The sequence below is a fragment of the Xyrauchen texanus genome, unplaced genomic scaffold (genome assembly GCF_025860055.1).
Source record: "Xyrauchen texanus isolate HMW12.3.18 unplaced genomic scaffold, RBS_HiC_50CHRs HiC_scaffold_608, whole genome shotgun sequence".
NCBI classification, from domain to species: domain Eukaryota; kingdom Metazoa; phylum Chordata; class Actinopteri; order Cypriniformes; family Catostomidae; genus Xyrauchen; species Xyrauchen texanus.
The window spans coordinates 11,291-24,223 of record NW_026266586.1 but is presented as its reverse complement, the minus strand read 5'-3'; the positions used below and the strand labels follow the sequence as shown (position 1 = coordinate 24,223).

The following is a 12,933-nucleotide window of genomic DNA, read 5'->3' as shown; positions in this document are numbered from 1 at the left end:
TCATTTAATTTCTGGAGACACTCAGATGCTGTGTTGGCAGAGATATCAATATCACCGTTCTGCTTTTTGAAGCCGAACAAAATTGCTAGCAGATGAAAATTGTGGGTTTCCCTGACAGCAACTGAAAACAATGGAGCAAACCCACCTTTGAGAGTTATCGCAAACTTGCCTTAGACATAACATTAGGGGTTTAAAGTGTCTGTGATGTGTGAAAATGTATAACAGTTCTCTCGTACAGTCAAAACAATTGGAAAATGTTGCACCATCAAAGTCGATCTCACTGTCCAACAAATGTATGTTTAGCCAAGCAAACAGATCACGTTTAACGTGAAGTGCAAAGACATAAATTACAATGAATACTTTTATTAATGTTGAAACATTGCAAGATGTAGTTTAGAAACCAAATATATTTTCTACTAATTAGGAGATAAACACATAACCCTAAAATATCTTTGTTACCACAGGTACATGTATTTCACTACGGTGCAGGATCGCTCAGCTAAAATTGAAGGTGCCTCTCTGGATGGGACAGAGCGTGAATCCCTCTTCACAACCGGCCTGATCCGACCTGTGGCTCTGGCGCTGGACAATAAGCTGGGCAAACTGTTCTGGGTTGATGCAGACCTGAAACGAATTGAAAGCAGTGACCTGTCTGGTAAGTACTAGTTTAAAACATTTTCATTTTGTAATGTTGTTAATTACATTTTGACTTGTTGTTTCCTGTCTTGTATTGCCATGGGCAGATTGATTGTAATCACTTCTGCATTATTCTGGAACACAGCTACAACTTTCTGATTTCTAACCCCTCCAAAGAGATTTTGATCTTCTAAACATGTCAAAAAAGCAGCGCTATGGAAGTCAAACAAATGCACGAAGAGAGCACAGATCAGTTCCCCTGACACAATCTATATTTACGCAGTATATTGTCAGTACCGTCTAGTCAAAACTAATCAAAACCGTATAGTCTGTGCTGTCTAAACTGTGTACATGAACGTATCCAGCGCTCTATGGCTTGATGGACTACTGACAATGAGAAAGCGTTTAGGGCCAATTATTGGAACTGTCACGTGTCATAATGCGATAGTATTACTGCATTTTCACTACATCATATGTTCTTAATCATGTAGTGGTCTTGTGATTTTATGACTTTCAAAATGTGTTAAAGGGATAGTTCATCCAAAAATAAAAATGATCTTGCCATTTACTCACCCTCGTGCTGTCCTTGATGTGTATGACTTGCTTCTGCTGAACACAAACAAATATTTTTAGAAGAATATTTCAGCTATGTAGGTCCTCACAATGCAATGCAACAAAAAATGTAAGCTCCAAAATGCACATAAAAGTAATCCATATGATTCTAGTGGATAAAATCTTCTTAAGTGATACGATAGGTGTGGGTGAGAAACAGATCAATATTTAAATCCTTTTTTACTATAAATTCTCCTCTCTGCCCTGTAGATGGCAATATGCAAATTGCCAAAAGCAAAAGTGATAGTGAAAGTGGAGATTGACGTGATAAAGATTTAAATATTGATCTGTTTCTTATCAACACTTATTTTGAAGACAGATTTAATTGAATAATTTCTTTTTTAGGTTAAATATCCTTTTAATTGTTGTTGAATTCTGATGATTTAATTACGTCACCAAGGTAACTTTATCTGGCTAACATACAAGAAGTTTGACCGAAAGTGCAAGAATGACTTATGATCCTTTTGGAAACTTAGTTTAGAAGGGAAAATTAAAAAGAAATTTATTATTAGTGTTGTTTTGCTATAAAAGTGTGTTTAAATTAACTCAAAGCTGTCATAATGTTACGTTAGGGCTTTATTGTTTATAAAACATAACATTTAATGAAAAATACTTTCTTACACATTAAAAAAATGGCACTGAAAATAACTGTTTATAATATTTGCAAAGTTAAAATCTGAATTACTGGCATTGTTGAGACCTGATATATTGTGTGTAGTGGAGAATTTAAATATAGGTTACAATTGATTGATTATAATAAATGGTAATAACTTCAGGTCTGTTTTTGTTGACCAGTCTCATTCCATTGGCCCAGTTAATTCCAGGATATGCTTTCATTATCTTGAGGTTGTTTCAGTTCGTTCATTGCAGAAAATCACTGATACTTCCTTTATTATTTCCAATGACTTGCCAGGCAGCAAAGTGTCACCAGATGCTGAGTTCTGAAGTATGATGTTAGCTTGAGACAGATCATCACACCTTAAGCTATGGATAATCTTCTTGCACAACAATACCCTCCTCTGCAGCCAAATGACCAACAACACAAAGGCTGAATACATCAGATTTATAATGAGCGGCAGTTAAAAACCTGAATGTTCTGCCAGAATTATGACTGCAGATCTTTAAAGAGAGCATGTTTGTGTTTGTTTCCCAGGGGCCAATCGGATTGTTCTCCAGGACTCAAACATTCTTCAGCCAGTGGGCCTGACGGTGCTGGGTGATCACTTGTACTGGATTGACAAACAGCAGCAGATGATAGAGCGAGTGGACAAGCTGACTGGAGAGAAGAGAACCCGCATTCAAGGCCGAATCCAGTACCTGACCGGCATCCATGCTGTGGAGTACATGGAACCTGAAGAGTTTGGTAAATTCACAGCTGTCTTTAACATTTCTGAGAGATCAACTTGTGTTTGTTAGAATCGGAATCCGAAAGACAAGAATATAATTCTACTGCAATCTCCTTTACAGCATCCCATCCCTGTTCCCGTTACAATGGAGGCTGCTCTCACATCTGCATCACTAAGGGTGACGGGACGCCACGCTGTTCATGTCCCATGCACCTGGTGCTGCTGCAAAACCTGCTCAGCTGCGGAGGTACAAACATATATACACGCATATCAGTGCTGTGAAATCGCATGACATTTGAATTAAAGAGACATGCTACCTCTCTGTGCATCTATGAAATTGCATGTTTGTATATACAAATTACTGCACCAATCAGAATTGATGCAGTATTCCTCAGTGCAAATGACCGATTAACCCTCATCCCCCCCTCTCAGAGCCTCCCACCTGCTCCAGCGAACAGTTCACCTGTGCCACTGGCGAGATCGACTGCATCCCCATGGCGTGGCGGTGTGACGGCATCGCGGAGTGCGCAGACCACAGCGACGAGATGAACTGCCCCATCTGCTCTGAGGTTCAGTTCCAGTGCGACAAAGGCCAATGTGTGGACGCCCAGCTGCGCTGCAATGGGGAACATGACTGCGTCGATGGCTCTGACGAGCAGGAATGCGACAGTACGTCCAACTGTTACACAATTTGAACCTGCTGTTTTACCAGAATTTACTCCCAGAATTGATGTTGTAAAAAAAATTGTTAAAGGGATAGTTCACCCAAAAATTTTTATTCTCTCATCATTTGTTTACCCTTATGCCATCCCTGATGTGTATGACTTTAATCTGCTGAACCAAAATGAAAATTTTTAGAAGAATTGCTTTGTTCTTTTGGTCCATAAAATGCAAGTGAAGGGGTACCATAATTTTTAAGCTCCAAAAATCACACGAGTCTGCATACAAGTGATCAAAAAGACTCATCCACTGCTCAGTCAATCTCTTTTTTAACTTTTTAAAAAGTTTTTGGTGATTTGCATTCTTTGTGCATATTGCCCCTTACTGGTCAGGGAGAAGAATTTCTCACAAAAAGGACCTAAATATTGATCTGTGTCTCACCCACACCTATCATATCCCTTCAGAAGACATAGATTAAACCACTAGAGTCACTTGGTTTTAAGTTTATGCTGGCTTTATGTGCTTATTGGAGCTTCAAAGTTTTGGTACCCATTCAATTGCATTTTATGGACCTACAGAGCTGAGAAATTCTTCTAAAAATCATAAATTGTGTTCTGCAGAAGAAAGAAAATCATACATATCTAGGATGGCATGAAGGTGAGTAAGTGGGAGAATTTTAATTTTTAGGTTAACAATTTCAACATATTTCCTTTTGATACAAAACATTTGTATGGGACATATCAAATGTCTCATCCCTTTTTAAAAAAAATAGCCAATAGTCTTCTAGTTAAGTCACTGCCATGAACCACGATCAGCTACTTGCAGTTGCAGGTGGTTTTCATTCTAGAGAGTATTTAGACAAAAATCTGTTTGGTGCAAGATGAGTCATCAATATTTTTGGTCCGTTTTCTTGGAAGAAAAGGACAGTAATTTGGAAATGTATGTATATGTTAAATGTGAATTCTGTCAATGTTGAAGAGTATACTAATGAACTAAAGAATGTTAAATTATATATGCTTTTTCGGACACTACACTCAAAGCGCTTTTTATAGTGAACAGGGGAATCTCCTCAACCTCCAGTAGTGTGCAGCATTCACCTGTTAGTATGCAGCCAGTTTATGGATGGGGATTATTAGGAGTCCATGATTGGGAAGGGCCAATGGGGGGGAATTTGTCCAGGGCATGGGGTTACACCCCCTACTCTTTACAAGAAGTGCTCAGAAATGTTCTGCTGGAGCAGAAATTTGATGCCTATTTGTTCAATTTCTGTTGTACCAATGGAAGCTGTTTTAGTGCTTTAGTATGCATTCTGATATGCATCTTGTCTTTTTCCCATCAGCAATTTGTATGCCTAATCAGTTTCGCTGTGGCAACAACCAGTGCATTCTGAAGAAACAGCAATGTGACTCCTTCCCAGACTGCACCGACAAATCTGATGAGCTATTCTGCGGTAAGCTTTACCATACCAAACCCGTACCTTATATCATGAATGATACCATGCCTGAGTTTCCCGAAACCTTCTTAACGCTACGTCGTTCTTAAGTTACACCTTAAGCTGTACCTTATCGTTAATACGTGTTTCCCGAAACGTTCTTAGTTAAGTATACCTTCTGTAAGTCATACTTTCGGAAGGTTGGTCTGGAGCACTCTTAGCTATACCTTATCACTGTTGGCAGTTCACTCCGCTAGTGGGCACCACTGCAAAAAACTTCTTTACATCTTAGTCTATACGAATATTATTTTAAATTGAATACACCCAGTGTTCAATTAGACTAATTCAAGTGTTTTCATGCAAATAATAAAATTGTCATCACACTGATTGTTGTTAGCTTTTTAATTATATTATCCAAAGGTACATCAGCTGGCAAACCATTCGAAAGTAAAGGCTTATTCGTCTATTTAAAGAGAATGACTGTGGTGGGGAATTTGGTCAAACTATGGCAGCGATACAGCGAATAGTTGTGCTAAATCAAAGACGGCGCCGTCCGCAAAGCCATTTAGTGTATGTGCACTATTATATTCGTGAAAACTTTAGTCCCCTGGCTACCATGTCAGAAGATACAATTCAAAAGAAATTTCGCCTGCCACGACAGCAAATTCAGCAGCTTTTAGATCTTATTAGTCCGGATGTGTCAAGACAAGCTCGACGGAACCACCCCCTCAGCCCCGAAATTCAGCTGCTTGCGGCTCTCCGTTTTTATGCAGTGGGGAGTTTTCTGGAGGTGGTTGGGGATGGATATGGACTGAGTAAGACCTCGGTGTGGCGGTGCATTCGTTCGGTCACAAACATCCTGCTCCGTCATGCCACAGATTATATCCGCATGCCTTCCGCCAGGCACGAAGTGATGGAGGCGCATCAAAGCTTCCATGCCATTGCCGGTATACCACAAATAATAGGGCTTGTCGACGGGACACTTATCCCCATAGCCAACCCATCAGCGTCAACCAGGCCTTCATCTGTCGTAAGGGCTTCGCGGCCATCAATGTCCAGGTGGTGGTGGACCACAGGGGATGTTTGCAGACGTGGTGGCAAAGTGGCCTGGTAGCGCACTACGACAGCTTTGTATGGGCCAATTCAGTAGTGGGTCAAGACGCAGAAAGAGGGTTTTTTTGGGCAGAGCTTTTTTATAGGAGACAGCGGCTACCCCCTCAGAACCTATCTTCTAAATCCAGTCACCAACCCCACCACGCGGGCCGAGGAGATTTACAACATTGCACACATCCATACCAGCAACTTGGTGGAGCGCTCGATTGGGCACTGGAAGATGCGCTTCCGGTGCCTGCATAAATCAGCTGGAGGGTTGCGTCTGAAGCCAGAAAGATGTTGTGCAGTTGCAGTAGTTACAGCAATACTACACAACATTGCAGTCAGTGGAGGTGCAGCTTTGCCAGAAGAGGAGGAGGAAGAAGAAGAAGAGGAGGAGGAGGAGGAGGAAGGTGTCCATAACCCACCCCAACTTAGAGATGCCCTACACGCAGCTGGTGTACAAACGAGGCAGAAAATCATTCACAACGTTTTTGGTTAATGTATTTTTGCACCCTATTTTTCATCATCAACATAAAACTTTCCCCTTTTTGTGGATATACACAGTTTCTCCCTGTCTTTTTTTTTTTTTGCTGTTGTGCACAGCCGAGTTTATTTCTCCTCCACAGTAGAGGATGGTTAAAGTAACGTATCATTCACTATTATGTGCCATTGATCATTACACAGTGAACTCTTTACAATAAAGATGCTCTGCAGACCCAACATCGATGACAGCAAGTTTGTCTAATCAAATTGGTGTTTATTCAAACAAAAGCACTGAAAATATATATTTTAAAATAAACATATATAAAGTCTGCTTTCCTGAAGCCCGCAGTCACTGGGTTGTTGATAGTTCATCTGTAATGTAATCAAATAGTTTGAACAAAAAGATAACAGACAACACTCTAGTAGTTCCGAGCATCATAATCAAGCTTACCTTGACCTGGCATTATAACTGGAACAGAAATGGTTGGCCTTTGAAATTTAGCTTCGGACAAAGCATATTGCTTCTCCAAAATCTGGAGCTTCGCCGCCTTCACCTCCAGCGTGGTCCGGGCGAGGTTGTTGGCCTCCTGTAACCCCTGCTCGATCCATCGGAGCACTTCCAGCTTCTCCTTTTCGAGCTTCACCAGCTCTTCACTGCAGTCGCATCGGATAGAACGACGCCTTCTGGAGCCACTCGCAGATTGCTGGTGTTGGGCGACCTCAGTGGAGGCACATGAAGGTGCGTGGAGATGCTCTGTCGCTGCTGCTGGGGGGAGAGGTCGTGAGGGTGCGAGTTGGCAAGGATGGCCTGCTTTGAGAGCATGGAGTGGTATCCACACCTGCTCTCAGATCTATACCCCCTGAGGTACCCTCTGAGGCCGCTTCTCCAATGATTGCCAGGGCCTTTTCCTCGTCGGGGCTGAGTGCAGGCACAGAGCTGGGCCCACCACCTGTTCTTGCCCGGTCTCTCCGGATTGCAGCACCTCTTGCCTTGGCAGCACTGGCAAAATCGTGCCACTTTTTACGAACAACTTCCCACTCTCTCTGTGGGCTTGAAGTTGATGCTACCATTTTCATGGCAATGCGTTCCCAGGTATCTTTTTTCGTTTTGTTGGACACAGTTGTCCGAAAACTCGAAAAAAGCACATCTTTGTGAAGTGCCACCTCGTCTGAAAGGATGTCCATTTCAGTTGGATTAAAGCTGGGGGCTCTCCTCTTTCTTTCTTTTTTCTCCGTCATAGCTATTGATTAAATGTTTCGCGTGTTGCACTTTTATTGAGTAGGTCATCCAGTCACAGAACATTTTTATTTACACCAATAATGTGATGCAGCTGCTGGGCAATCAACCCTGGTTGTGGAGTAAATAAAGAAATTATAGCAAATATATTATGATAATATAAGTGGCCCTTTCTAATGCAATGAAAGCATACGGACAGTTACTGTAGTGGGTTAGACGCATGACACGTTTGAGCACGAGGTTGTGCGTTCGCGCACTCTTTCCGAAATTATATAAAATATCCAGGGTTTAATTTAGTTTGCAATTTGTAATTTTTTATTTTTTATAATATCCCATGAGTCCAAATAAATGCAATTTCCACTATTTCTGAAGTGCTTCTTTTAAAAAGAACACCGCTTTCTCATATAACGCAGTGAAGCAGCCCCTGCACGAGAGAATAACTGATTCTCGAGCCATCGATATCAACAAATTCAGCACCATCGCCACGGACAGCACCGGGTAACGTCGCACGTAAGAAGGTATATCTTAAGCGGCTTCCTAAGGCATGGTTCGAGGAACACACCTAGAAATGGTATACCTTCAGTTAAGTTATACCTTAAGAGTCTTCGTAGCGCGCTAAGAGACAACGTTATCGGGAAACTCAGCCCAGATCATGTATACCAAACCCTGTAATACTATCATATAATTTTGTCTTGTTCCATATAATGCTGTGCCATACCATACCACAGCCCACCGTACCATATCATACCATATAAAATTATGCCGAATCATATTGTACCAAACCATTCCATTCAAAAAGTTACCAAAATCTTTAAAGCTCCTGTGTAATATAAAGTTTGACCATGAACCTTGTATTTTCCTGTTTTGTTGGTTCTAAATTTGATGGCTTTCATTAATGTAACAACATAGCAACATCTAACATTTCTGTCTAATTCATAGATTCCTCCTCAACTCCCAACGACCTTCCGCGCCACACCAGCACCATCGGCCCTGTCATCGGCATCATACTTTCTGTCTTTGTGATGGGAGGCATGTGTTTTGTGTGTCAGAGAGTTGTGTGTCGCCATTACAAGGGCCCCAATGGAGGATTCCCACATGAGTACATCAGCGGGACCCCTCACGTCCCCCTTAACTTCATCGCACCCACAAATACACAGCATGGTACTTTCACAGGTAAAGGACTTGATGTCTCCTTTTTTATTGTTCTTTCTCATTCAGTAGCTATCTATCTATCTATCTGTCTGTCTGTCTGTCTATGCATCTATCCATCTGTCTTATCTGTCCGCCCATCTATATATCCGTCCTGTCTGTCTGTCTGTCTGCGTCAGGCTATCTATCTATCCATCCACCTGTCTATCCATCTGTCCATTCATCAAACCATCCATCTGTCTATATATCCATCCATTCTGTCTGTCTGTCGGTCTATCCATCTGTCTATCTATCCACTTGTCTGTCTATCTATATAGCCACCCATCAATCTATATATCCATCTACTCCTCTATCTATCTGTCTGTCTATCTATCTATCTATCTACCTACAGTATCTGTCTTTCTGTCTATCTGAGGTGCTATACTTTTTTGTGACGGGCATCTGTATGTTGCAGGTATTTCCTGTGGGAAATCCATGATGAGTTCGGTGAGTCTAATGGGCAGTAGTAGCAGTGGGGCGCCTCTCTATGATAGGAACCATGTGACTGGCGCTTCATCCAGTAGCTCTTCCAGCACCAAAGGAACTTTCTACCCTCAGGTACTGTAATATGTTTTCTCTCAACTGTTGGTTTTGACATTTTATTGCCATTGCTTGTTCTATAAGATCATTTTATTTTTTTATTAATGCCATTTATGAAAATGTTTTTCAATTTTAAATTCAAATAAAATTCAATTAAAATATTTGACATAGTCTTGTTCATAGTGATAAATGCTGCGCAATTGATTTTTTATTTTTTTTTCCTGTGTGTAGATGCTGAACCCTCCTCCATCACCAGCGACAGATCGCTCCCTTTACCACGCAGAAGTCTTTTATTCGTCCAACAGCCCATCCACAACCAGATCGTACAGGTGTGTTGGATTACCTAGAAAAAACAATGTATACACCCCTAAGTGCAATCTGTTTCCCTGGAAGAGAAATGCTGTAAATTTTAAATGCGGGTATCTGCATCAAATTTAGTTTTCATGAGGTCCTCAAAGATTGTTTGCACAGTATACACATTCACATACAAGACATCTCATTGAATGCTTCTGGTAAGTTACTGTAAGAAGGCTTCCTAATAACTGATCATATTCCCATCTGTATGTTTCCTCTTGACAGGCCCTATATGATGCGAGGGGGTGCACCGCCCACCACCCCCTGCAGCACAGATGTGTGCGACAGTGACTATACAACCAGTCGGTGGAAAAGCAATAAGTACTACATGGATCTAAATTCAGACTCTGACCCCTACCCCCCACCCCCCACACCGCGAAGCCAATACATGTCAGCGGAGGAGAGCTGCCCTCCCTCGCCCTCCACTGAACGCAGCTACTTCCACCTGTGCCCCCCGCCCCCTTCACCCTGCACGGACTCCTCATGACACCTGGCCAACAGCCACACTTTGTAAATAGTTTAAAATATTTTAAAATAAAAGATTTTATTTTATTATTTTCCACACGCTTGTACAATAAATATTTCAAGCTCTTCGGGAGGGACAGGAAGTGGGTTTCCAGAAATTCGCCCTGAACAAATGTCCAGCGGTCATACCAGAAAGATTTTTGGACAGCCTGCACGTATAAATTGTATTATTACAATACTTTAACTCTTTAAGTTCTCACTTTTCCTACAAGCTCTTCAAAATGTGAGTCTGTTAACTATCAACTGAAATGCAATTAATTGAACTGTTTCAGGATAGTTCAAATGATTTAATCTTCATTTATTTAGCATAATACCAATTTATAAAAAAAGAGTTCAATTGCTCTGAGGTAGTATCAAACCAAATCGTCAAAATAACACCAAAATCAGCAGTTGCGGAGGAGTTGTAAAAATTTGTAATTAGGTAAATAATTATACATTTTTGTCATAATGGTCATGAGGTGTTCTTTTGATTATGTTCTATGTGAATATGATACGATTCCAAGTATATGTTTGGTTTGTTCTGTTTACCAAATGTGTGTTTGCTGCTATTGTACAAATAACTTTTACTGTAAATAATGACAAATGAAAACAGCCAGCTAAAACATGTTAATGTTTATAATGAAACTGACCATAGACCATTGTAAAATTGTTTTAATTGTGATGTTATTAATCTCTCATGGCAAAAGATCTTCAGCTTTGGTTGTGTATAGTCATATCTGAATATACATGTGAAGTGCCATTACTTTGAAGGAGTGAGCCTTGATTTACTTTGGCACAAAGAAATGTTGTTTATACTTCTGTCTTAAAGAGGCAGACAGTTGCCTGCTTTCTAGTAAACTATTTGTATCAAATTGTACTGAACTCGGTGTAGGAGTCTTTTAAAGAACTAAAAATAATTATATTAATAATAAGGTTTAACTAAGCTATAATTTGAATAAAATAGTATGTGGTTAAATGTACCATAATACTATGGTAACAAACTTTACTTTCTTTACTTTCTTTCTTTTTTTTCAAATGCAAAAAAGTGTGGTGTTAGGTTAAGCAAATTTCAGACTTTTTAAAAAGTAAAATATGACTGAATTTCTCCATTTTTACATTAATTTAGAAGAATAGATTTTTTATTCGGGTTAAAACATTACTTGTCGCACACATTGAAATGCCATGTATGTCAGTTTGATCAAATGATCCTGAAATGTAAAATTTTGTTATATTGCCAAATTGAGCACTTATAAAAATGAGAATTACTAGATATAGAAATATCTAGGGGTGATCATGTCAGTTGTAAGAATATATGTATCTACATCTCTCAACCCTATCAAATTACATTATTTGTTTTTACAGCCATACAAGTAAGGCACATAACCGTGTCTTTTAAGGCAAAATGTGATCCCATAAAGAATAGTCATTCTCGAAATCTCAAGACCCAGCTTAACAAGTAATGCAAATTTTCATCATTAAGCTATAGTTATGATCACCCTCAAGGTCATTTTAACAAGCTGTCATCTGCCGTGAATGTGACTGAATTTACTTTATTTGTATTCTGAACCACTTTTAGCAGGTCAGCGGTTTGACCTGTAGATACCATCCACACACACTGACGGTTCTTTGCTTTTCAGTGCACCATCTATGTGTTTTGTGTACAAATGCCTCATATAATGCACACTTGTGACAATTTTTGTATCAAAAGCATTTTTATGTATAATAAAGGTTCTATTTTAAATGTAATATTTTTTGTCTTCTTTTCAACATAAGACGATTAAAATTAAAGGTGTTGTACCTAACGTAGCAAAAAGCAGCAGTACTAGTAAAACAAATCACTTACTGCACCTTTAATGATGGTGATACTTGTTTTCTTTTCCATACCCAATCAATACTTATAATATTGTCATTATGGTGAGGATAAAATGGGTAATTAGCCATATAGTATTATATTTACAATCAATATAAAGTGATAAACTGGTAATTCTGAGACCTCAGTTTTAAAAAACAATTCTTTTTTTTACTATGTCAAGACCAGCGGACGTCCTCGTGGTGGCGTAGTGACTCGCCTCAATCCGGGTAGCGGAGGACGAATTTCAGTTGCCTGACATGACATCAATCCGTGGATCGCATCACATGGCATGTTAAGCGCGTTACCGCAGAGACCTAGCGCGTGTGGAGGCTTCACCCTATTCTCCGCAGCATCCACGCACAACTCGCCAAGCACTCCACTGATAGGGAGAACCACATTATAGCGATGACGAGGAGGTTAACCCAATGTGACTCTACCCACCCTAGCAACCGGGCCAATAGGTTGCTTAGGAAGCCTGACTGGAGTAAGTCGGCATGCCCTGGATTCAAACTTGCAACTCCAGGTGTGGTAGTCAGTGTCTACTTGCTGAGCTACCCAGACCCGAATCTATTATTATACATATTATTATGTACTGTAATTTGCTTTGGATAAAGTTTTTGCTCAACATACAAACACTACCATGGCAAGCAAAGATCAATTCGCTAAAGATAACTGAATTGAACTAGATGTGCCTCAGTCCACCAGTAACAAAATATGAAGAAAGAATGCAAAAGACACTTTAAAATGTTTTTGTTAAGTGTGACATTGATGTATTGGGTTTGTGTGGTAAACGTTAATTAATTATTAAAGCCAAGGTGTGTTGGTTGATGGCTTTCAGCTAGGAACTTATGATAATTTCAACATTTCAGGCGAAAGGCAAATTTATACTTACTGGGCAAACAGGCTTCACTTAGTTCGTCTATAAATGATGACGACATACAGTGATGTTTTTGTTCTGCCAAGGTGTTTGTTTGGTGAGAATGCTCAAGTATAG

At 40.1% G+C, this 12,933-nt stretch overlaps 1 protein-coding gene across 1 annotated transcript; it reads left to right on the top strand.

Moving 5' to 3' along the window:
* Positions 1 to 464: 464 nt before the first annotated feature.
* On the top strand, positions 465 to 11,827 carry LOC127642416 (low-density lipoprotein receptor-related protein 5-like; the record flags this gene model as incomplete). Its single annotated transcript, XM_052125033.1, has 9 exons — positions 465 to 655; positions 2,402 to 2,611; positions 2,716 to 2,841; positions 3,027 to 3,263; positions 4,594 to 4,704; positions 8,441 to 8,674; positions 9,105 to 9,247; positions 9,461 to 9,558; positions 9,809 to 11,827. Coding segments are annotated over 9 exons (1,612 nt in total), but the record flags the coding sequence as incomplete, so codon positions are not given.
* Between the last annotated feature and the right edge of the window lie 1,106 nt (positions 11,828 to 12,933).